We start from the raw sequence: 26,681 nt of genomic DNA, 5'->3' as shown, positions 1-26,681 counted from the left end.
TACTAACTGTATTGATGCTACTTTAAATAAAAGTCAATCTGTACAAATTGAACAAATTTCACCAAACAACGAGGGGAGAGTTATGCCGACTAACTCGCCTCACGTGTCAGTACCTACATCTCCCGCTCAGAGGGAGGTGCGTGATATTGTAGCGCCGAGTACATCTGGGTGGCCATTACAAATCACATTACAGGATATGGCTACTGTTATGACTGAGGTTTTGGCTAAATTACCAGAACTAAGAGGTAAGCGTGATCACTCTGGGGTGAGAACAGAGTGCGCTGATAATATTAGGGCCATGTCAGACACTGCGTCACAGGTGGCAGAACATGAGGACGGAGAACTTCATTCTGTGGGTGACGGTTCTGATCCAAACAGACTGGATTCAGATATTTCAAATTTTAAATTTAAACTGGAAAACCTCTGTGTATTACTAGGGGAGGTGTTAGCGGCTCTGAATGATTGTAACACAGTTGCAATACCAGAGAAAATGTGTAGGTTGGATAAATATTTTGCGGTACCGACGAGTACTGAGGTTTTTCCTATACCTAAGAGACTTACTGAAATTGTTACTAAGGAGTGGGATAGACCCGGTGTGCCGTTCTCACCCCCTCCGATATTTAGAAAAATGTTTCCAATAGACGCCACCACAAGGGACTTATGGCAGACGGTCCCTAAGGTGGAGGGAGCAGTTTCTACCTTAGCTAAGCGTACCACTATCCCGGTGGAGGATAGCTGTGCTTTTTCAGATCCAATGGATAAAAAGTTAGAGGGTTACCTTAAGAAAATGTTTGTTCAACAAGGTTTTATATTGCAACCCCTTGCATGCATTGCGCCGATCACGGCTGCAGCGGCATTCTGGATTGAGTCTCTGGAAGAGAACATTGGTTCAGCTACTCTGGACGACATTACGGACAGGCTTAGAGTCCTTAAACTAGCTAATTCATTCATTTCGGAGGCCGTAGTACATCTTACTAAACTTACGGCGAAGAATTCAGGATTCGCCATTCAGGCACGCAGGGCGCTGTGGCTAAAATCCTGGTCAGCTGATGTTACTTCTAAGTCTAAATTGCTTAATATACCTTTCAAAGGGCAGACCTTATTCGGGCCCGGGTTGAAAGAGATTATCGCTGACATTACAGGAGGTAAAGGCCATGCCCTGCCTCAGGACAAAGCCAAAGCCAAGACTAGACAGTCTAATTTTCGTTCCTTTCGTAATTTCAAAGCAGGAGCAGCATCAACTTCCTCTGCACCAAAACAGGAAGGAGCTGTTGCTCACTACAGACAAGGCTGGAAACCTAACCAGTCCTGGAACAAGGACAAGCAGACTAGGAAACCTGCTGCTGCCCCTAAAACAGCATGAATTGAGGGCCCCCGATCCGATTTCTCTCTTCGCCCAGGCTTGGGCAAGAGATGTTCAGGATCCCTGGGCGCTAGAGATAATATCTCAGGGATACCTTCTGGACTTCAAATACTCTCCTCCAAGAGAGAGATTTCATCTGTCAAGATTGTCAACAATCCAGACAAAGAAAGAGGCGTTTCTACGCTGCGTACAAGAGCTCTTGTTAATGGGAGTAATCCATCCAGTTCCACGATCGGAACAGGGACAGGGGTTTTACTCAAATCTGTTTGTGGTTCCCAAAAAAGAGGGAACTTTCAGACCAATCCTGGACTTAAAGATCCTAAACAAATTCCTAAGAGTTCCATCGTTCAAGATGGAGACTATTCGGACAATTTTACCTATGATCCAAGAGGGTCAATACATGACCACTGTAGATTTAAAAGATGCTTACCTTCACATACCGATTCACAAAGATCATTATCGGTACCTAAGGTTTGCCTTCCTAGACAGGCATTACCAGTTTGTGGCTCTTCCATTCGGATTGGCTACAGCTCCAAGAATCTTCACAAAGGTTCTGGGTGCTCTTCTGGCGGTACTAAGACCGCGGGGAATCTCGGTAGCTCCATACCTAGACGACATTCTGATACAAGCTTCAAGCTTTCAAACTGCCAAGTCTCATACAGAGTTAGTGCTGGCATTTCTAAGGTCACATGGATGGAAGGTGAACGAAAAGAAAAGTTCACTCGTTCCACTCACAAGAGTTCCCTTCCTGGGGACTCTTATAGATTCTGTAGAAATTAAGATTTACCTGACAGAGGACAGGCTAACAAGACTTCAAAGTGCTTGCCGCACCCTTCATTCCATTCAACACCCGTCAGTGGCTCAATGCATGGAGGTAATCGGCTTAATGGTAGCGGCAATGGACATAGTACCCTTTGCACGCTTACACCTCAGACCACTGCAACTGTGCATGCTAAGTCAGTGGAATGGGGATTACTCAGACTTATCCCCTTCTCTGAATCTGGATCAAGAGACCAGAAATTCTCTTCTATGGTGGCTTTCTCGGCCACATCTGTCCAGGGGGATGCCATTCAGCAGACCAGACTGGACAATTGTAACAACAGACGCCAGCCTTCTAGGTTGGGGTGCCGTCTGGAATTCTCTGAAGGCTCAGGGACAATGGAGTCAGGAGGAGAGTCTCCTGCCAATAAACATTCTGGAATTGAGAGCAGTTCTCAATGCCCTCCTGGCTTGGCCCCAGTTGACAACTCGGGGGTTCATCAGGTTTCAGTCGGACAACATCACGACTGTAGCTTACATCAACCATCAGGGAGGGACAAGAAGCTCCCTAGCTATGATGGAAGTATCAAAGATAATTTGCTGGGCAGAGTCTCACTCTTGCCACCTGTCAGCAATCCACATCCCGGGAGTGGAGAACTGGGAGGCGGATTTCTTAAGTCGTCAGACTTTTCATCCGGGGGAGTGGGAACTTCATCCGGAGGTCTTTGCCCAAATACTTCGACGTTGGGGCAAACCAGAGATAGATCTCATGGCGTCTCGACAGAACGCCAAGCTTCCTCGTTACGAGTCCAGATCCAGGGATCCAGGAGCAGTCCTGATAGATGCTCTGACAGCACCTTGGGACTTCAGGATGGCTTACGTGTTTCCACCCTTCCCGTTGCTTCCTCGATTGATTGCCAGAATCAAACAAGAGAGAGCATCAGTGATTCTAATAGCACCTGCGTGGCCACGCAGGACTTGGTATGCAGACCTGGTGGACATGTCATCCTGTCCACCTTGGTCTCTACCTCTGAAACAGGACCTTCTGATACAGGGTCCCTTCAAACATCAAAATCTAACTTCTCTGAAGCTGACTGCTTGGAAATTAAACGCTTGATTTTATCAAGACGTGGATTTTCTGAGTCAGTTATTGATACCTTAATACAGGCTAGGAAACCTGTTACCAGAAAGATTTACCATAAGATATGGCGTAAATACCTATATTGGTGTGAATCCAAAGGTTACTCTTGGAGTAAGGTTAGGATTCCTAGGATATTGTCTTTTCTACAAGAAGGTTTAGAAAAGGGTTTATCTGCTAGTTCATTAAAGGGACAGATCTCAGCTCTGTCCATTCTGTTACACAAACGTCTGTCAGAAGTTCCTGACGTCCAGGCTTTTTGTCAGGCTTTGGCCAGAATTAAGCCTGTGTTTAAAACTGTTGCTCCACCATGGAGTTTAAACCTTGTTCTTAATGTTTTACAGGGCGTTCCGTTTGAACCCCTTCATTCCATTGATATAAAGTTGTTATCTTGGAAAGTTCTATTTTTAATGGCTATTTCCTCGGCTCGAAGAGTCTCTGAATTATCAGCCTTACATTGTGATTCTCCTTATTTGATTTTTCATTCGGATAAGGTAGTCCTGCGTACTAAACCTGGGTTCTTACCTAAGGTAGTTACTAACAGGAATATCAATCAAGAGATTGTTGTTCCTTCTTTATGCCCAAATCCTTCTTCAAAGAAGGAACGTCTACTGCACAACCTGGATGTAGTCCGTGCTCTAAAATTTTACTTACAGGCAACTAAGGAATTTCGACAAACGTCTTCTCTGTTTGTCATTTACTCTGGGCAGAGGAGAGGTCAAAAAGCTTCCGCTACCTCTCTTTCTTTTTGGCTTCGTAGCATAATTCGTTTAGCTTATGAGACTGCTGGACAGCAGCCTCCTGAAAGAATTACAGCTCATTCTACTAGAGCTGTGGCTTCCACTTGGGCCTTCAAGAATGAGGCCTCTGTTGAACAGATTTGCAAGGCTGCAACTTGGTCTTCGCTTCATAATTTTTCCAAATTTTACAAATTTGACACTTTTGCTTCATCGGAGGCTATTTTTGGGAGAAAGGTTCTTCAGGCAGTGGTTCCTTCTGTATAAAGAGCCTGCCTATCCCTCCCGTCATCCGTGTACTTTTGCTTTGGTATTGGTATCCCAGAAGTAATGATGACCCGTGGACTGATCACACTTAACAGAAGAAAACATAATTTATGCTTACCTGATAAATTCCTTTCTTCTGTAGTGTGATCAGTCCACGGCCCGCCCTGTTTTTTAAGGCAGGTAAATATTTTTTAATTTATACTCCAGTCACCACTTCACCCTTGGCTTTTCCTTTCTCGTTGGTCCTTGGTCGAATGACTGGGAGTGACGTAGAGGGGAGGAGCTATATGCAGCTCTGCTGGGTGAATCCTCTTGCACTTCCTGTTGGGGAGGAGTAATATCCCAGAAGTAATGATGACCCGTGGACTGATCACACTACAGAAGAAAGGAATTTATCAGGTAAGCATAAATTATGTTTTTTCTTCTACAAGATACGATGAGTCCACGGATTTCATCCTTGTGGGATATCATCCTCCTGCTAACAGGAAGTGGCAAAGAGCACCACAGCAGAGCTGCATATATAGCTCCTCCCTTCTCCTCCACCCCCAGTCATCCTCTTTGCCTGTGTTTGTACTAGGAAGAGGTAAAGTGAGGTGTTAGTGTTAGTTTCTTCAATCAAGAAGTTTTTTTATTTTAAATGGTACCGGTGAGTACTGTTTCCCCCAGGGGGATATGGAAGAAGATTTCTGCTCTGAGGTTTATGATCTTAGCAGCTGTAACTAAGATCCATGTTGGTTACCAAAGATCTGAAGGTAATACAGGAGACATCTTCAGTGTAGTGACCGGTTCATGCTACAAGCAGCATTGAGGTATGTGCAGCCCTTTATTCTGAGGAGACTTGGTAAAACAGAAACGGCTGAAATTTATTCCCTGTTAGGGACGGGGTAAGCAGTAGACCTATCATCAAGGGGGGTGTTACTGAAACCTATGCATTATTTTATATTATTCAGTTGACATTTTTTGTGCAAGAAGTTTATAATGACAGAGTGCTGAAATGCTCATTATAAAAGACACTGGGAGATATATTTTGCGGTTTGATGTGTAGTTTTACATTTTGACCGTAGTGTAATTTCCACATGGCTTGTATTGTAACCGCTCCTCCATGCGGTTGTTTGGGCCTACTCGGTCATCGGTCCTGATGGGCGGGGCTTATTTTCACGCGCTCAGATGCGCTCTGTATTCTGGCTAGGAAGCAGCAGGCATTAGATCCGGTGGAGCTTAAGCAGAGTTTTTCCTCTCCGGATTGTTGTCGAGTCTTCTCAAAGTACCCTGGGGGCAGAGGGTATTTTTTGCTGACTTTAATATAAATGTGGCTATAAATACATTTTAGAAGTTAATCCCCCCCTTACTACTTGGGGTGCAATCATTTTTGGAAACTTTATTTAGGATTGGGTTAATTTTGGAATTAAATTAACGGTTTACAACAGCTTTGAAAAAATTGTTCACTTTTTTATTTGTTAAAGACACAGTACACATTTTCAAAGAATTGTTTAAAGCATTTAATAAAGTGTTTAAACGACTATTGGTGGTTTTTACTAGTCTGTTCAGCATGTCTGACATTGAGGAATCTCAGTGTTCTATGTGTTTAGATGCCATTGTGGAACCCCCTCTTACATTGTGTACCTCTTGTACTGAAAGGGCCTTACATTGTAAAGAGCATATTCTGAGTAAAGATAGTGTGTCTAAGGATGATTCTTAGTCTGAAGAGAATCAGGATATGCCATCCAATTCTCCCCAAGTGTCACAACCTTTAACGCCCACACAAGAGATGCCAAGTACTCCTAGTGTGTCTAATTCCTTTACTCTGCAGGAGATGGCTGCTGTTATGTCAACTACCCTTACTGAGGTATTATCTAAATTACCAGTGTTACAGGGTAAACGCAGTAGGTCAGGTATTAATGTGAATACTGAATCCTCTGATGCCTTATTGGCTATTTCCGATGTACCCTCACAGTGTTCTGAGTTGGGAGTCAGGGAATTGCTGTCTGAGGTAGAAATTTCAGATTCAGGAAATGTGTTATCTCAGACAGATTCGGACGTAATGTCCTTTAAATTTAAGCTTGAACACCTCAGCCTGTTACTTCGGGAGGTTTTAGCAACTCTGGATGATTGTGATACTATTGTGATACCACCAGAGAAATTGTGTAAGATGGATAAATATCTAGAGGTGCCTACTTACACTGATGTTTTTCCAGTTCCTAAGAGAATTTCGGAAATTGTTAAAAAGGAATGGGATAGACCAGGTATACCGTTTTCTCCCCCTCCTAATTTTAAGAAAATGTTTCCAATATCAGACACCATTCGGGACTCGTGGCAAACGGTCCCTAAGGTAGAGGGAGCTATATCTACCCTGGCAAAGCGTACAACTATACCCATTGAGGACAGTTGTGCTTTCAAAGACCCTATGGATAAAAAGTTAGAGGGTCTTCTAAAGAAATTATTTATTAATCAGGGTTTTCTTTTACAACCTACGGCTTGCATTGTTCCAGTAACTACTGCAGCAGCTTTTTGGTTTGAGGCTCTGGAAGAGTCTCTGAAGGTTGAGACTCCGTTAGATGACATTTTGGATAGAATTAAGGCTCTCAAGCTAGCTAATTCTTTTATTACCGATGCCGCTTTTCAAATTGCTAAATTAGCGGCAAAAAATGCAGGATTCGCTGTTCTAGCACATAGTGTTGTGGCTCAAATCTTGGTCTGCTGATGTGTCATCAAAAACTAAGCTTTTAGCTATTCCCTTTAAAGGTAAGACCCTTTTCGGGCCTGAATTGAAGGAAATCATTTCTGACATTTCAGGAGGTAAAGGCCATGCCTACCTCAGGATAAGTCTGTGAAGATGAGGGGTAAACAAAATAATTTTCGTTCCTTTCTGAATTTTAAAGGAGGACCCTTGGCTTCCTCTTCCTCCACAAAGCAGGAAGGGAATTTTACCCAATCTAAGTCAGTCTGGAAACCCAACCAGACCTGGAATAAAGGTAAACAATCCAAGAAGCCTGCTGCTGCTACAAAGACAGCATGAAGGGGCGGCCCACGATCCGGGACCGGTTCTAGTAGGGGGCAGACTTTCTTTCTTTGCTCAGGCTTGGGCAAGAGATGTTCAGGACCCCTGGGCGCTGGAAATAGTGACCCACGGGTATTAACTGGAATTCAAGGATTTTCTCCCAAGAGGGAGATTTCATCTTTCACGATTATCTGTAGACCTGATAGAAAGAGAGGCATTCTTACGCTGTGTAAAAGACCTCTCTACCATGGGAGTAATTTGTCCTGTTCCAAAACCGGAACAGGGACAGGGGTTTTACTCAAATCTTTTCGTGGTTCCCAAAAAAGAGTGAACTTTCAGACCCATTTTAGATCTCAAGTGTCTAAAAAAGTTTTTCAGAGTCCCATCGTTCAAGATGGAGACTATACGAACAATCTTACCAATGATCCAGGAGGGTCAATATATGACTACCGTGGACTTGAAGGATGCTTATTTTTTTTTTCTGGAAAGCGTAGGGGTCAGAAAGCTACGGCTACCTCTCTTTTTTTTTGGCTGAGAAGTATCATCCGCCTGGCATATGAGACTGCTGGACAGCAGCCTCCTGAAAGAATTATGGCTCATTCTACTAGGGCTGTGGCTTCCACATGGGCCTTTAGAAACAATGCATCTGTTGAACAGATTTGTAAGGCTGCGACTTGGTCGTCCCTTCATACTTTTTCCAAATTTGATACTTTTGCTTCTTCTGAGGCTGTTTTTGGGAGAAAAGTTCTTCAAGCAGTGGTGCCTTCTGTTTAGGTCTCTGTCTTGTCCCTCCCGTTTCATCCATGTTCTGTAGCTTTGGTATTGTATCCCACAAGTAAGGATGAAATCCGCGGACTCTTCGTATCTTGTAGAAGAAAAGGAAATTTATGCTTACCTGATAAATTGATTTCTTCTACGATACGACGAGTCCATGGCCCTCCCTGTCAATTTGACAGATTATATTTTTTATTATTTACAACTTCAGTCACCTTGCACCTTTTAGCTTTTCCTTTCTCTTCCTAAAACCTTCGGTTGAATGACTGGGGGTGGAGGGGAAGGGAGGAGCTATATATACAGCCCACAAGTAAGGATGAAATCCGTGGACTCATCTTATCGTAGAAGAAATCAATTAATCAGGTAAGCATAAATTTCATTTTTGCCTCATGGGAAATCTATCACAGACCCTCCATAATTGGTCACTGGGACTTGTCTTTTGCTAACTTCTATGGATCTACAATATACTCCTATTCCCTAACCTCTGCTGATATGTTTTGCTACTGGTTTGGCTGGCTACTTGTTTGCTGGTGGACGAGTGTCTATTGGTAAGTTTAATTTTTTTTAACATTTAGACACTCTATATCCTTATTATAGGGCATTTATTGTGTGTGTATATATAATATATATATATATATATATATATATATATATATATATATATATATATATCTAATAGGGATGATTGGCACTAGAATTAATATGACTTCGGTTATTACCCACTTACCAAAATTAATCAATATGTATGTGTGTAGTGCACAGAGGTATAATTCACATGAATTTAAACAAGAGAAAGTACCCCAACCAGAGGTAATATAAAAATATATATTTTCCCCCCAGATTGGTTGAAGTATACCCTTGTCTGGCACTCAACCTAGTAAAAGCACTAATATTAAAAAATCAGACGTCACAACATATAAATGCATCAAACAATATATTCAAGGAGTTCCACAAGATGGGAGCCAGTCTGGAGAAGTTCTGTAAACGGGAATGTGACGAAGTAACAAGATAGGAGGAGAGTAGGAGATTGTGAGCAGAGCGAAGGGGACTGGAGGTAGAGTATCTGGAGACAAGGTCTGAAATGTAGGGGGGAGCAGTGCAGCTGAGGGCTTTGTATGTCAGAGTGAGAATTGTGTGTTTAATCCTGGAGGCAAGAGGAAGCCAGTGAAGGGATTGGCAGAGAGGTGAAGCAGATGAAGAGCGAGGTGTAAGTAAGATAAGCCTGGCAGAGGCATTCATTATGGATTGTAAAGGAGCTAGACGGCAGTTTAGGTAGACCAGAGATTACGGAGTTGCAATAGTCGAGGCAGGAAAGGATGAGAGAGTGGATTAAAATATTAGTTGTGTCTTGTTTAAGGAAATATCTAATTTTAGAGATGTTTTTAAGGTGGAAACGGCAGGCTTTAGCCAAGGACTGAATGTGAGGAGTGAAAGAAAGGTCTGAGTCAAGTGTGACTCAAAGACATCGGGCATGCGGGATAAGGCCTAGGGGTAATGATGCAATTATCAACCTTTATAGAAAATTGGGGTGGGGGGTGGAGGTTTGGAAGAAAGGGGGAAAAAGAAGTAGTTCAGTTTTGGAGAGATTTAGCTTAAGGTAGTGAGAGGACATCCAAGATATGAGAAAGACAGTCAGTGACACGGGTTAGTAAGGAAGGAGGTAGGTCTGGTGCAGAGAGGTAGATTTGGGTGTCATCGGCATACAAATGGTATTGAAACCCGTGGGACTTAATTAAAGGAACCTAATGATGACGTGTAGATTGAAAAGAGAAGGGGACTGAGCCTTGAGGTACCCCAACAGAAAGTGGTAACAAGGTGTGTGTGTGTGTGTGTATATATATATATATATATATATATATATATTAATATGTAAATGGCCCTGGGACAGAATCTATGCATTATTCCCCTTGCTGTTCTTTGCGTTTCGGGTTTCTTGGCATGCTTAGCTTAAATTTTGCATGTCTGCCTTTAAGTGTACACATGTCAGGATAGAGCACGTTACTTAAATGCTGATGGTATTACACGTCTTTTTATCTCTTTCACTTTTTTTTCGTGCTTCGGCTGGAATACGCCCGTTGGGTTAGCGCACGTATGTTTGGTCTTGCGCACGTCAGATTTCCCTTACATTTGTCAGTTTTTTTTGCGTGCATTATTTCACATTGCTGAGCTTTGTTTTACAGTTCGACTTAGCGCACATTGTACCTGCAAGTTTTTTAAAGCTTCCTTAGGGGGGCGTATGTTATTTCCATTCCTCAATAGTTTTTTAAGGGGTTATAGTGTTTATTGCTTTGCTTTGTCAATGCTATAATGGAGATGTCTGATTCTGTCCCTAAATCTACTTTAGAAGCCGAGTCTCCTGGACACCTTCCTACTAAGATTTAAGGGACAGTCTACTCCAAATTTTTTATTGTTTAAAAAGATAGATAATTCCTTTATTACCTATTCCCCAGTATTGCATAACCAACATGGTTCTATTAATATACTTTTTACCTCTGTGATTACCTTGTATCTAAGAGTTTTCTGACAGCCCCCTGATCACATGACTATTTAGTTATTATCTATTGACTTGCATTTTATCCAATTAGTGCAGTGTCTGCCACAACCCACGGGCGTTAGCACCATGTTATCTATATGGCTCACATGAACTAGCAGTCCCCTGTTGTAAAAAGCAAATAAAAAAATCATGTGATAAGGGGGTGTCTTTATGGCTTAGAAACAGGCAGAAATGTAGAGGTTTAAAGGTTATAAAGTAAATTAATATAACACTGTTGGTTGTGTAAAGCTGGGGAATGGATAGTAAAGATGTTATCTATCTTTTTAAATAATAATAATTCTGGTGTAGACTGTCCCTTTAAAAGTGTTTATCTTGTCTCTCCTGCCAGCTTATATAAGTAAATCGTAATGTTAGACTGAGGTACATGTGAGGTGGGAGGGAATTTATACAGCTCTTGGGGTTTGGGAATCTTTTGCCTCCTACTAGTGGTGAGGAAGTGTAATTCCAAGGAGTAATGGATCATGGACTTTCCATTAAAGAAATTTAATTTATCATGTAAGCAATGGTTATTTATTGATTAGTTTATTTTTTTATACTGATTACAAAGATAAATAAATATATTATATATATATATATATATATATATATATATATATATATATATATATATATATATATATATATATATATATATATAAAAAAATGTATTATTTATTGTATTTCTTTTCAATTTTAATTAGTTTTAAAATAACATACCATTTAAAAAAAATATTGGCTGCTGTTACAGTTTGTATTTTTGAGTTATCATAAGTGGACAGTAAAGTCAAAATGGATCTTTCATTTTCTTCTATAAAGGTAAGACGAGTCCACGGATTCATCCTTTACTTGTGGGATATTATCCTCCTGCTAACAGGAAGTGGCAAAGAGCACCACAGCAGAGCTGTCTATATAGCTCCTCCCTTAGCTCCACCCCCCAGTCATTCTCTTTGCCTACTCTAAGTACTAGGAAGGGTAAAGTGAAAGAGGTGATAAAATATTAGTTTTTAATTTCTTCAAGCAAGAGTTTGTTATTTTAAATGGTACCGGTGTGTACTATTTACTCTCAGGCAGCAGATTGATGAAGTCTGCTGCCTGGAGGATGATGATCTTAGCATTTGTAACTAAGATCCATTGCTGTTTCCACAGAGGCTGAAGAGTACAGGAAACTTCAGTGTGAGGAACGGTTTCATGCTATGCAGCAATGAGGTATGTTCAGTCATATTTTTCTGGAGAGACTGTGTATTTCAGAAAGGCTGACATTATACTCAGGAGGGTAAGGGTAAGCAGTAATCCTAGAGCTAAAAGAAGGGCATTACTTAGCTTGCATATGGGGCCAATTGCAAATATGGTTGACACTGAATTGCAAATGTTTGGGAGCAAACGTTTTTTGACTGGGGAGTGCTTTAACGTTTTTGTGGGCAATAACGTTTTGGGCAGCTTTATTAAGGGCACACATGGCTTAACTTTTGAGTCTCAGAACCCACTAGTTATAACCGCTCTGGTGCGGTTCTGTAAGGCTGTGGAGACATCGAGTGAGATAGGCGGGGCCTATTTTCGCGCCTCAGATGCGCAGTTAGTTTGATCAGCAAGCTCTAACTTCTGAAGGCCCTGGTGTATGTTTTGGGCCAAATCAAAGCTTTTACTCCACATTTTCGATCCCTGAGGGCAGGTAGGGCAACAGCAGGGCTGTGGCAAGGTGCTGAGAGGGTTTTTTTCAGGATCTGGGTCTATTTTCGATCCGGTTTGCAAATTAAGGGGTTAATTGTTAAAGATTTGTGTCGTATAATCTTAACTACCTATATTGTGTCTACATACAAAGTTTTGAAAAATTTGGTGCATGTTTATGCTGTTTTGCAGAACGTGTATGCTTTTTTTCTCTTAAAGGCGCAGTAACGTTTTTTAGGTTTTTTTTTTTTTTTTCACTAAATAAAGTGTTTTCATGCTTGTTTGTAGTCATTACTAGCCTGTTCAACATGTCTGACATTGAGGAAAGTCAATGTTCAATATGTTTAGAAGCCATTGTGGAACCTCCACTTAGAATGTGTCCCTCATGCACTGAAAGGTCAATAAATTGTAAAGAACATATTTTAGCTACTAAAAGTATGTCGCAGGATGATTCTCAGTCAGAAGAGAATCAGGTTTTGCCATCTAATTCTCCCCAAGTGTCACAACCGTTAACGCCCGCACAAGCGACGCCAAGTACTTCTAGTGCGTCTAATTCTTTCACCCTGCAAGATATGGCTGCAGTTATGAATACTCTCCTCACAGAGGTTTTATCGAAGCTGCCTGGGTTGCAGGGGAAGCGCAGTAGGTCTGGTGTGAGAACAAACGCTGAGCCATCTGACGCTTTATTAACCATATCCGATGTACCCTCACAATGTTCTGAAGTGAGGGATTTGCTGGCTGAGGGAGAGACTTCTGATTCAGGAAATATGTTCCCTCAGATAGATTCAGATATGACGGCTTTTAAATTTAAATTAGAACACCTCTGCTTATTGCTCAGGGAGGTTTTAGCAACTCTGGACGATTGTGACACTATTGTAGATCCAGAGAAATTGTGTAAAATGGACAGACTCCTAGAGGTTCCTGCCTACACTGATGTTTTTCCGGTCCCTAAGAGGATTTTGGAAATTGTTACTAAGGAGTGGGATAGACCAGGTATTTCGTTCGCTCCCCCTCCTACTTTTAAAAAAATGTTTCCCATATCTGACGCCGTGCGGGACTCGTGGCAGACGGTCCCTAAGGTGGAGGGAGCTATTTCTACCCTGGCTAAGTGTACAACTATACCTATTGAGGACAGTTGTGCTTTCAAAGATCCTATGGATAAAAAATTAGAGGGTCTTCTGAAGAAAATATTTGTTCTCCAAGGTTTTCTTCTCCAACCTATAGCGTGCATTGTTCCTGTAACTACTGCAGCGTCCTTTTGGTTCAAGGCTCTGGAAGAGGCTCTTCAGGTTGAGACCCCATTAGATGATATTCTGGATAGAATTAGGGCTCTCAAGCTAGCTAATTGTTTCATTACAGATGCCGCTTTTCAATTGGCTAAATTAGCGGGGAAGAATTCAGGTTTTGCCATTTTAGCGCGTAGAGCGTTATGGCTTAAGTCCTGGTCTGCTGATGTGTCATCAAAAGCTATAAGCTTTTAGCCATCCCTTTCAAGGGTAAGACCCTATTTGGGCCTGAACTGAAAGAGATCATTTCAGACATCACTGGAGGGAAAGGCCATGCCCTTCCTCAGGATAAGACGAATAAGATGAGGACCAAACAAAATAATTTTCGTTCCTTTCGGAACTTCAAAGGTGGTCCCTCTACCTCTTCCCCTGCCGCAAAGCAAGAGGGAAATTTTGCTCAATCCAAGTCAGTCTGGAGACCTAACCAGACTTGGAACAAGGGTAAACAGGCCAAGAAGCCTGCTGCTGCCACCAAGACAGCATGAAGGGGTAGCCCCCGATCCGGGACCGGATCTAGTAGGGGGAAGACTTTCTCTCTTCGCTCAGGCTTGGGCAAGAGACGTTCAGGACTCCTGGGCTTTAGAAATAGTAACCCAGGGGTATCTTCTAGATTTCAAAGATTCTCCCCCAAGGGGGAGATTCCATCTTTCTCAATTGTCTGTAAACCAGACAAAAAGAGAGGCATTCTTACGCTGTGTAGAAGACCTATATACCATGGGAGTGATCTGTCCAGTTCCAAAAACAGAACAGGGCCAAGGGTTCTACTCCAATCTGTTTGTGGTTCCCAAAAAAGAGGGAACCTTCAGAACAATTTTGGATCTCAAGATCCTAAACAAATTCCTCAGAGTCCCATCCTTCAAGATGGAGACCATTCGGACTATTTTGCCAATGATCCAGGAGGTTCAATATATGACCACCGTGGACTTAAAGGATGCGTATCTACACATTCCTATCCACAAAGATCATCACCAGTTCCTCAGGTTTGCCTTTCTGGACAAGCATTACCAGTTTGTGGCTCTTCCCTTCGGGTTGGCCACAGCTCCCAGAATTTTCACAAAGGTGCTAGGGTCCCTTCTGGCGGTTCTAAGGCCGCGAGGCATAGCTGTGGCGCCTTATCTGGATGATATCTTAATCCAGGCGTCAACTTTCCAACTAGCCAAGTCTCACACGGACATCGTGGTGACTTTTCTAAGATCTCACGGGTGGAAGGTGAACGTACAAATGAGTTCACTTATCCCTCTCACAAGAGTTCCTTTCCTGGGAACTCTGATAGATTCGGTGGACATGAACATTTTTCTGACAGAGGTCAGGAAATCAAAAATTTTATCCATCTGCTGAGCTCTTCATTCCATTCCTCGCCCGTCAGTGGCTCAGTGTATGGAGGTAACCGGCTTAATGGTAGCGGCAATGGACATAGTTCCGTTTGCTCGCTTGCATCTCAGACCACTGCAACTTTGCATGCTCAAACAGTGGAATGGGGAATATGCAGATTTATCTCCTCAGATACATCTGGACCAAGAGACCAGAGACTCTCTTCTTTGGTGGTTGTCACAGGATCATCTGTCCAAGGGAATGTGTTTCCGCAGGCCAGCGTTGGTCATAGTGACGACGGACGCCAGCCTATTGGGCTGGGGTGCAGTCTGGAATTCCCTGAAAGCACAGAGATTGTGGACTCAGGAGGAAGCAATGCGACTCGCCTTATCTTGTTTTCCATGCTGATAAGGTGGTTTTGCGTACCAAACCTGGATTCCTTCCTAAGGTTGTTACTAATAAGAATATTAATCAGGAAATTGTTGTTCCTTCTCTGTGTCCTAATCCTTCCTCCAAGAAGGAGTGTCTATTGCACAACTTGGACGTGGTTCGTGCTTTAAAGTTTTACTTGCAAGCGACCAAAGATTTCCGTCAAACATCTTCTTTGTTTGTCGTCTGTTCTGGAAAACGTAGAGGTCAAAAAGCTACGGCTACCTCTCTTGCCATTTGGCTGAAAAGCATCATCCGTTTGGCATACGAGACTGCTGGACAGCAGCCTCCTGAAAGAATTACAGCTCACTCTACTAGAGCGGTGGCTTCCACATGGGCTTTTAAAAATGATGCTTCTTTTGAACAGATTTGTAAGGCTGCGACTTGGTCTTCGCTTCATACCTTTTCCAAATTTTACAAATTTGATACCTTTGCTTCTTCGGAGGCTATTTTTGGGAGAAAAGTTCTTCAAGCAGTGGTGCCTTCTATTTAACCATCTGTCTTGTCCCTCCCGTTCATCCGTGTTCTGTAGCTTTGGTATTGTATCCCACAAGTAAAGGATGAATCCGTGGACTCGTCTTACCTTTATAGAAGAAAAGTAAATTTATGCTTACCTGATAAATTAATTTCTTGGTAAGACTATGTCTATGTCTATTGTCTATGGTAAGACGAGTCCACGGCCCGCCCTGTCATTTTGAGACAGATTATATTTTTTTGATTTACACTTCAGTCACCTCTGCACCTTGTAGTTTCTCCTTTTCCTTCCTGTACCTTCGGTCAAATGACTGGGGGGTGGAGCTAAGGGAGGAGCTATATAGACAGCTCTGCTGTGGTGCTCTTTGCCACTTCCTGTTAGCAGGGGGATAATATCCCACAAGTAAAGGATGAATCCGTGGACTCGTCGTACCATAGAAGAAATTAATTTATCAGGTAAGCATAAATTTACTTATTTAGGATACTTCTACTATCAAATGTACATCATTCTCTTGGTATTGTTTGGTTAAGAGCATACCTTGGTAGGCCCACAGGAGCAGGTGGTCATTGGTGTGTTAAACTAGCTCCCAGAAGTGCATTGCTGCTACCTTTAAAGGAACATGAAACCCACATTTTTTTTCTTTTCTGATTCAGATAGAACATATAATTTTAAACAACTTTCCAGTTTACTTTTATTATCTAATTTGTGTTTGTTCTCTTGGTTTGCTTTGTTGAAAAGGATACATGGGTAGGCTTAAGAGCTGCACATAAATTATTTTATGTTATTGGCTTACCCTATGCATTCAGCTAGCTCCCTGAAGTGCATTGCTGCTTTTTCAACAAAGGATACAAAGAGAACAAAGCAAATTAGATAATGGAAGTAAATTGGAAAGTTGTTTACTTTCAACTTGTAATATGCGCAGAAGTTAACATGTTAGCTTGAGCGCAATCGAACTTCGACATGCGTCGGATTAGCACGAATAAATACCTTGCACAAAGGCTAAGGGCTCCATGTACGAAGCAGTGTAAGCTGCTCTGGAGCCCTTGCACATGTGAGCCTGTTTCCATCAATGTAAGAAGCAAGTGGCAAAGAGAAATCACCACGAGCTCTCGTGACTGACAGTCCCCTTTCTCGCATGATTGGTCAGGCATTGCACACTCTGATGAGTGTGTAATGATGTATATGGGGCAGCGGACGAACAGATCCGCTGCCCTATGCAGAAAAGGCTTGACATTTAATACATGGGGCCCTAAGACTTAAAATAAAAAATAAAAAATGTCCACCAAACACAACATAAATACATTAAAATAAGCAATTGCACTCATGTATACAATAGCTGATAAAAATATTAATAGATATATTTTTTAAAAGGTATATGGTATATGGCCATGCATTTGACTGTATGTATGTTGTGTGTGTGTATATATAAATAGGTATATATATATATATATATATATATATATATATATACACACTTTATTTAAAATATATATTTCAATATAAACATGATTAATTGAAAAAAATATATCTTTACCTGTAAGTGTATAGATATATACAGATATATAGGAATAGCTATTTAAAAATGCAAAGTACAGTTTCTCCTATATGAAGAACATTGGAATGTAAAATATTAATAACTCCTGTTGGGTGTAGTGCTGTGGGTTTAATGTGGTGTCAGGTTAGCGTGCGAGCGATAACTCTTAGGTGTTTTTCTTCTGTGCTCTCTATTGAAGTCTATGGCGAGAATAAGTTAACTTGGTCATGATAGTGCGCATTGGGTTTTGGTTACGTGCAAAATTTTTACATTTAACTTGAAATACGAGCACTAACCTGCGCACACAAAATTTTTACTTATGACGGTGCTGGCACATGAGAGAAAGCTATAAATTGCGCGCCACTTGTAATCTATCTGAATGTTTGAAACGGTGTTTTACGTTGCTGCAATCAGCAGCCATATAGTACTCAAGACACGTATAACATGCTCCTGACATTACTTTGGACCTTCTCTTCATCAAAGTAAAATTGCATGCTCTCTCTGAATCATGAAAGTTTAATTGTATGTCCCTTTAATTGTATTTTTAAAATGACCTAAATTAAACCTTCCAGTAAACTTTAGTTAGAATGAATTTTTAGCAGTATTTAACGCACTTGTAGTTATACTAAGGTCGGGAAGTGCTCATGTTTTAAAATGGTAGTAAAAGCACTATCAAATTAGTTAGCTTAATTAATACTGACAATTCATAATTGCAAATATTAGCAAAATTAAACTTTCATGATTCATATAGGGCATGCCATTTTACACAACTTTCCAATTTACTTTTATCATCAAATTTGCTTTGTTCTGTTGGTATTCTTTGTTGAAAGCTAAACCTAGGTAGGCTCATATGCTAATTTCTAAGCCCTTGAAGGCCGCCACTTATCTGAATGCATTTGACAGTATTTCGCAGCTAGAGGGCTTTAGTTCATGTATGCCTTATAGATAACATTGTGCTCACGCCCGTGGAGTTGCTTATGAGAGGACACTTGATTGTCTAAAATGCAAGTCTGTCAAAATAAGTGAAATAAGGGCTCAGCCTGCAGAGGCTTAGATACAGAGGTAAAAGTATATTAATATAACTGTGTAATGGGTAACAAAGGGATTATCTATCTTTTTAAACAATAAAAACCCTTTAAATATTATACATTAGTTGAAAACGTCATTAATATGGAATTTTTTAAAACTACTGAAAAGTTTAATATTATGTGGATTATCAGTAGGATTATTTTTTTGTCATTTGTTAAATATTTTCGAACATATTTGAATAAAACAAACTGGGATATTTCTAATGCTAGTCTTTTTTTAATGGCAATCTTTTATTTTCTATTTAGATGGTCACTTCTAAGTCATGAGAAATATGCACTTCAGCATGCAGATAGCTCTGGATTTTATATCACTGAAAAAGTAAGTACTTCTGAATATGTTCCTGTTTATATGCAACAGATTTGGTTTATGCGTATTGTGTAGTTGCAAACAATACGAATGAGTATGGTATGTTATACAAGAATAAGTACATAACATTATAGATTTGTCATTCAAACCACTTATTTTATTTATATATTTACGCTGATCGTAAACATCTATAAATGTTTAAAATTTTCCATTATATAGAAATTAAAGTGGCATGGAAGTTAAAATTAACCCTTTGAGTGCTAATGACGGCTCTGAGCCGTCACAGAGTTTCTCACTCTGGTGCTAATGACGGCTCAGAGCCCTCATGAGCACTCTCCCACCTTGAGGGAGATCTGGGGGCTCCTTACTGCTCCTACCCCGGCGATCGTGCCTGTAGAGTGACAGGCATCGCCGGGGCTTCACGTGATGCACGGTGACGTCACGTGCAAATACGTGATGACGTCACTGCACAACTTTATTTATACTTAACAATGTTAAGTATAGGAGGAGGGGGCATGCTGCTTAGAAGCCTGTATCTCAGGCATCTAAGCAGCTATAGACCCCCAAGACCCACTTTTGGAAAGGTAATCGCCTAAAATTTCCAACAGTGTAAGTCTTGGGGGCCTGTACAAAAAAATAAAAAAGTTAAAAAAAATAATTCAAAAATAAAAAAAAATCAAAAGAAAATATTAGCACCCAGGTGGGAAATGGCTTAGCAGCCAAAGGGACATAAAACCCAAACTTTTTCTTTTGTGATTCAGATAGAGCATGCAATGTTAAGCAAATTTCTAATTTGCGGCTATTATCAACATTTCTTCGTTCTCTTGGTATCTTTTGTTGAAAAGCAGGGGCATAAGCTCATAAGTAGTGTGCACGTGTTTGGAGCACTTTATGGCAGCGGTTTTGCAAGAATGTTATCCATTTGCAAGAGCACTAGATGGCAGCATTATTTCTTGTCATTTAGTGCTCCAGATACCTACTATCAAAGCAAATTTGTAAATTGGATTTTTAATTGATTTTTTATTTTATGCTCTGTCTGAATCACAAAATAATTTTTTTGGGTTTCATATCCCTTTAAACGTTCATGATTCATACTGAGTGTGCAATTTTATCAGACTTTTTAATGTACTTCTATTGTCAAATTTACTTTGTTCTCTTTGTATCCTTTTATGATAATGCATACCTTGGCGGACTTAGATGCAACAGTGCACTACTAGAAGCTAGCTGGCGATTGGTGGCTATGCATATATACCTCTTGCCATTGGCTGAAAAGAATGTATTCAGCTAGTAGTGCTTTGCTGCACTAGAGTTGCCTCTACGAAAGTAAGATATAAGGGTCGGTCAAAATCCTTTAGAAAATATTATCAAATTTGTTTATCCACAAATAAAAATCCCCATATGCTTTACTGGTGAATTTTGTACCAAAATCATTAGATAATCATTTCTAAAGGATTTTAATTGACTCTACAGTCATACAATCAGGCTAGGGTAAAACTGGATAAAGGATAACTCTGATTACTAGGAAATGCAAGCTTGTGGCCAGCAAATTTACTGAAATATCATCACTAAAGAAAAACGTTTTCCACAGTTTTGTTGGTGGATAGATGCAAATATCTGAGAGAGAAAAAAGTTCAACCACAGGAATATCATTTTAAAAATATGCCATCTTTTAAATGGCTAAAAAAGTACTCTGTACCTTCAGAATTGGTACTTACTGAGCTTATTAAATAAGGATGCATGATTTTGTTTACATTAGTCAACAGCAAGTTAAATAATTATCAGCTGAATTGTAGAGAGACCAAAATAGTGAAAATATAGTAGTGGGGAAGTAGTGAGGTTATATATGACTTCAAGGGCTAGACAGACCTTTTGTATATTTCAAAAACACTACCATATAACTGCTTATTTAACCACTGATCAATTATCTTATCAATAGTTGCTATTTAAAGGGAAGTAACGTTTATGACAACACAAAGCTCTCCTTTCCATTGCATTATGCGCCCATTGTCATTATAATTTGCTGCTTATACTTTTCCTCTATTTCTCTGTTAGGCTATTTTTTTAATTCAGGACAGCTTTTTTTTTATATATACTATATTAATACTGATGTCAAATCTTTATATATATTTTTCAGCCTTGCTTGTTAATTTAAATGTCATTAATGGGTGATAGAACACACAAAAAAAAATCTGTATATGAAAAAGCATACTTAAAACTTGATAAAATGTTTTTTTTTTGCCATTAAAATGTATTAAAGTGATGGTAAACTTAACGTTATGCAACATATCATTGTAACTATGATATAAATCCAACCACTCCTATTTACACCTAAAACTCCTCCTCCTGGCGCCGATCTATACTGTTTCTCTTGTTAAGTGTATCCAGTCCACGGATCATCCATTACTTATGGAATATATTCTCCTTCCCAACAGGAAGTTGCAAGAGTCCACCCACAGCAAAGCTGCTATATAGCTCCTCCCCTAACTGCCATATTCAGTCATTCTCTTGCAAGCCTCAACATAGATAGGAGGTCGTGAGAGCCTGTGGTGATTTATACTTAGTTTATTCTTCAATCAAAAGTTTGTTATTTTTAAATGGCACCGGAGTGTGCTGTTTATCTCAGGCAGTATTTGGAAGAAGAATCTGCCTGCGTTTTTCTATGATCTTAGCAGACGTAACTGAGATCCATTTGCTGTTCTCACACATTCTGAGGAGTGAGGTACTTCAGAGGGGGAATGGCGTGCAGGTTTTCCTGCAGATAAGGTATGTGCAGTAAAATATTTTTCTAGGAATGGAATTGACTAAGAAAATACTGCTGATACCGAAGTAATGTAAGTAAAGCCTTAAATGCAGCGATAGCGACTGGTATCAGGCCTATTAATAGAGATACATACTCTTATAAAAATGTGTTTTAAAACGTTTGCTGGCATGTTTAATCGTTTTTTAACGTACATTGGTGATAACACTGTAATGTTGGTATAGCCTTAAATGCAGTAAAAGCGACTGGTATCAGGCTTATTAATAGAGATACATACTCTTGTAAAAATGTGTTTTAAAACGTTTGCTGGCATGTTTAATCGTTTTTTAACATATGTTTGGTGATAAAACTTATTGGGGCCTAAGTTTTTTTCCACATGGCTGGCTTAAATTTTGCATAGAAACAGTTAACTGAAGCTTCCCACTGTTGTAATATGAGTGGGAGGGGCCTAATTTAGCGCTTTTTTTGCGCAGTTAAAATTACAAAATGAATTATCCAGATTCCCTCAGCAGTCCCATGAATACTACAGGACATTTCTAAAGGGCTAAAAAGACTTCCAAAATCGTTTATAGGGAAGGTAATCCACAGCTCTGCTGTGGCAGTTTTGTTGTGTCTGTTTTTAAAAACGTCTATGTCGGTTTTTTTTATCTGTTTTTTGCATTAAGGGGTTAATCATCCATTTGCAAGTGGGTGCAATGCTCTGTTACCTTATTACATGTACTGTAAAAATTTCGTTTGTTTTACTGCCTTTTTTTTCACTGTTTTTCAAATTTTGACAAAATTTGTTTCTCTTAAAGGCACAGTAACGTTTTATATATTTGCTTGTTAACTTGATTTAAAGTGTTTTCCAAGCTTATTAGTCTCATTATTAGTCTGTTCTAACATGGCTGACATAGAGGAAGCTCTGTGTTCATTATGTTTTAAAGCCATGGTGGAACCCCATCTTAGAATGTGTACCAGATGTACTGATTTCATGTTAAACAATAAAGATCATTTTTTGTCTTTAAAAACATTATCACCAGAGGATTCTGTCGTGGGGGTAGTTATGCCGACTAACTCTCCCCACGTGTCAGACCTTTTGACTCCCGCTTTAGGGACTCACGCTCAAATGGCGCCAAGTACATCAAGGGCACCCATAGCGTTTATTTTACCAGGGGATTCTGTCGAGGGGAAAGTTATGCCGATTAACTCTCCCCACGTGTCAGACCCTTCGACTCCCGCTTCAGGGACTCACGCTCAAATGGCGCCAAGTACATCAAGGGCGTCCATAGCGTTTATTTACAAGACATGGCAAAGGTGGTGAATAATACTCTGGCAGCAGTATTAGTCAGACTACCTGAAATTAAAGGAAAGCAGATAGCTCTGGGGGTAGATACAGAGCATACAGACGCTTTAAGAACCATGTATGATACTACCTCACAATATGCTTAGTCTGTGGGTGATTTTTTTGACTCAGGGAAGATGATTTAACCTGATTCTGATATTTTTACATTTAAAATTTATGCTTGAGAACCTCCACTTGTTGCTCAGGGAGGCTTTGGCTGCTCTGAATGAATGTGTACAATCGCAGGGCCAGAGAAATTGTGTAGACTGGATAAATAATATGCAGTGCCGGTGTGTACTGATGTTTTTCCAATACCTAAAGAGGTTTACTAAAAAATTTTTTTAATAAGGAATGGGATAGACCAGGTGTGCCGTTCTCTTCCCCTCCTATTTTTTAGAAGAATGTTTTCTAATAGTTACCACCTCACGGGACTTCTGGCAGACAGTTCCTAAGGTGGAGAGAAGAGTTTCTACTCTAGCTAAGCGTACCACTACCTCTGGCGAGGACAGTTGTGCTTTTTAGATCCAATGGATAAAAAATGTTTATTCAACAGGGTTTTATCCTGCAGCCCCTGGCATACATTGCTTCTGTCACTGCTGCTGCGGCGTTCTGGGTTGAGTCTCTTGATGAGGCTTTACAGTTAGCGACTCCATTGGATGAATATATTTGACAAGCTTATGCTAGCCAATTCCTTTGTTTTCTGATGCCTTTGTTCATTTGACTAGACTAACGGCTAAGAATTCTGTTTTTTACTATACTGGCGCGCAGAGCGCTATGGCTTATATCATGGTCAGCTGTCGTGACTTTAATAAATAAGCTACTTAACTTCCCTTCAAGGGGCAGACCCTATTCGGGCCTGGTTTGAAGGAGATTATTGCTTATATCACTGGAGGAAAAGGTCATGCCCTTCCTCAGGATAGGAATCAAGGGCCAAAAAAGGATCTAATTTTCATGCCTTTTAAAACTTCAGGGCAGGTGTGGCATCCACTTCCTCTAAGGCAAAACACGAGGGAATATTTGCTCAGTCCAAGGCGGTCTGGAGACAATTGGACCTGGAACAAAGATAAGCAGGCCAAGGAGCCTGCTGCTGCCTCTAAGGCAGCATGAAGGAACGGACCCCTATCCGGTGACGGATCCTATAGGGGGCAGACTTTCATTCTTCGCCCGGGCGTGGGCAAGAGATGCCCAGGATCCCTAGGCATTGGAATTTATATCCCAGAGATATCTTCTGGATTTCAAAGATTCCCCCCCAAAAAAAGGGGAGATTTCGCCTTTCACAATTATCTGCAAACCAGATACAAAAGGAGGCATTCTTACATTGTGTACGAGATCCATCCAGTTCCAAGAGAGGAACAGGGACAGAGTTTTTACTCAAATCTGTTTGTGGTTCCCAAGGTGAGGGAACCTTCAGACCTATTTTGGATCTAAAGATCTTAAACAAATTCCTCATAATTCTGTCATTTAAGATGGAAACTATTCGTACCATCTTAACTATGATCCAGGAGAGTCAATAGAGGACTACAATGGATTTGAAGGATGCTTATCCTCACATTGTGATGCATAAAGATCACCTTCGTTTTTCAGGTTTGCCTTTCTAGACAGGCATTACCAGTTTGTAGCTCTTTCCTTTGGGATATCTACAGCCCCAAGAATCTTTATGGAGGTTCTGGGGTCGCTTTGGCGGTCCTTAGGCCGCGGGGCATAGAAGTGGCCCCTTAGTTAGACGACATCCTGATACAGGCGTCAAACATCCAAATTGCCAAGTCTCATACGGACGTAGTACTGGCATTTCTGAGATCACATGGGTGGAAAGTGAACAAGGAAAGAGTTCTCTATCCCCAATCTCAAGGGTTTCCCTCCTAGGGACTCTGATAGATTCTGTAGAAATGAAAATTTACCTGACGGAGTCCAGGTTGTCAAAGTTTCTAAATTTCTGCCGTGTTTTTCATCCCATCCGCGCCCTTCGGTGGCTCAGTACATGAATGAAATCGGCTTAATAGGTAGCGGCAAGGGACATAGTACCGTTTGCACGTCTACATTTCAGACCGCTGCAACTATGCATGCTCAGTCAGAGTAACGGGGATTACACAGATTTGTCCCCCTGTTGAACCTGGACCAAGAGACCAGAGATTCTCTTCTCTGGTGACTATGTCGGGTCCATCTGTCCAAGGGTATGACCTTCTGCAGGTCAGATGGGACAATTGTTACAATGGATGCCAGCCTTTTAGGTTGGGATGCAGTCTGGAACTCCCTGAAGGCTCAGGGATAGTGGACTTAGGAGGAGACCTTCCTTCTAATAAATATTCTGGGAGTGATATTCCATGCTCTTCAGACTTGGCCTCAGTTAGCAACTCTGAGGTACATCATACTCAGTCGGACAATATACACAACTGTGGCTTACATCAGCCATCAAGGGGGAACAGAAGTTCCCTAGTGATGTTAGAAGTCTTACAATAATTCACTGGACAGAGACTCCCTCTTGTCTATCAGCTATCCATATCCCAGGTGTTGAGAACTGGGAGGTGGATTTTCTAAGTCGTCAGACTTTTCTTCCGGGGGAGTGGGATTTCCTCCGGAGGTCAAGACCAAGCAGGAGAGGGCTTTGGTGTTTTTGACAGCGCCTGCGTAGCCACGCAGGACCTGGTATGCAGATCTGGTGGACATGTCATCCTTTCCATCACGGTCTCTGCTTCTGAGACAGGTCCCTCTACCTCATGGTCCTTTCAACCATCTAAATAGAATCAATCTGAGATGGACTGCCTGGAGACTGAACGCTTGATGTTATCAAAGCATGGCTTCTCCGAGTCAGTCATTGATACCTTAATACAGACATGAAAGCCTGTCTCTAGGAAAATTGAACATAGATATGGTGTAAATATCTGATTGTTATGAATCCAAGGAGTACTCATGGAGTAAAGCCTGGATTCCCAGGATATTATCTTTTCTCCAAGATGTTTTTGAGAAAAGGGTTGTCAGCTAATTCCTTAAAAGGGACAGATTTTTACTCTGTCTATTTTTTTGCACCAGCGTCTGGCAAGTATTCTAGACGTTCAGGCATTTGGTCAGGCTTTGGTTACATCCAAGCCTGTGTTTAAAACTGTTGCTCCACCATGGAGCTTAAACCTGGTTCTTAAGGCTCTTCAAGAAGTTCCGTTTGAACCTTTTTTGTTCCATAGATATCAATCTTTATCTTGGAAAGTTCCTTTTGGGTAGCTATTTCCTCGACTCGTAGAGTCTCCAAGTTATCTGTGTTACAATGTGATTCTCCTTATCTGGTCCTTCGTACGGATAAGGTAGTCCTGCGTACCAACCTGGGTTTTTTCCTAAGGTGGTATCTAACAAGAACATCACTCAAGAGATAGTTGTTCCATGCTTGTATCCTAATCCTTCCTCAAAGAAGGAACGTCTATTACACAATATTGGACGTGGTTTGTGCTTTAAAGTTTTACTTACAAGTTACAACAGTTTTCATCAAACGTTCACCTTGCTTGTTGTCTATTCTGGACAGAGGAGAGGTCAAAAGACTTCAGCAGCCTCTCTGTCTTTTTGGTTAAAAAGCTTAATTCATTTAGCTTATGAGACAGCTGGACAGCAGCCTCCTGAAGGGATTGCAGCTCATTCTACTAGAGCTGTGGTTTTCACTTGGGCCTTTTTTTAAATGTGGCTTCTGTTGAACAGATTTACAAGACGGAGTCTTGGTCTGCGCTTCATACTTTTTCAAATTTAACAAATTTGATGCCTTGCTTCTTCGGAGGCTATTTTTGGGAGAAAGGTTTTTTTTTTACAGGCAGTGGTAACTTCCGTTTAAGTACCTGCCTTGTCCCTCCCATCATCCGTGTACTTTAGCTTTGGTATTGGTATTCCATAAGTAATGGATGATCCGTGGACTGGATACACTTAACAAGAGAAAACATAATTTATGCTTACCTGATAAA

At 40.8% G+C, this 26,681-nt stretch overlaps 1 protein-coding gene across 1 annotated transcript in view; it reads left to right on the top strand.

Moving 5' to 3' along the window:
* Nucleotides 1-26,681, top strand: part of ELMO1 (engulfment and cell motility 1) — a 1,021,083-nt gene that overhangs the window by 238,134 nt on the left and 756,268 nt on the right. The window contains exon 5 of the mRNA XM_053714416.1: nucleotides 18,604-18,676. Within this exon, the coding sequence (XP_053570391.1) occupies nucleotides 18,604-18,676 (73 nt within the window). The remainder of the gene's footprint in view (nucleotides 1-18,603; nucleotides 18,677-26,681) is intronic.

The sequence above is a fragment of the Bombina bombina genome, chromosome 5 (assembly GCF_027579735.1).
Source record: "Bombina bombina isolate aBomBom1 chromosome 5, aBomBom1.pri, whole genome shotgun sequence".
Lineage (NCBI taxonomy): Eukaryota > Metazoa > Chordata > Amphibia > Anura > Bombinatoridae > Bombina > Bombina bombina.
Note: the sequence above shows the minus strand (reverse complement) of the source record. Positions and strands in the feature narration are given on the sequence as shown.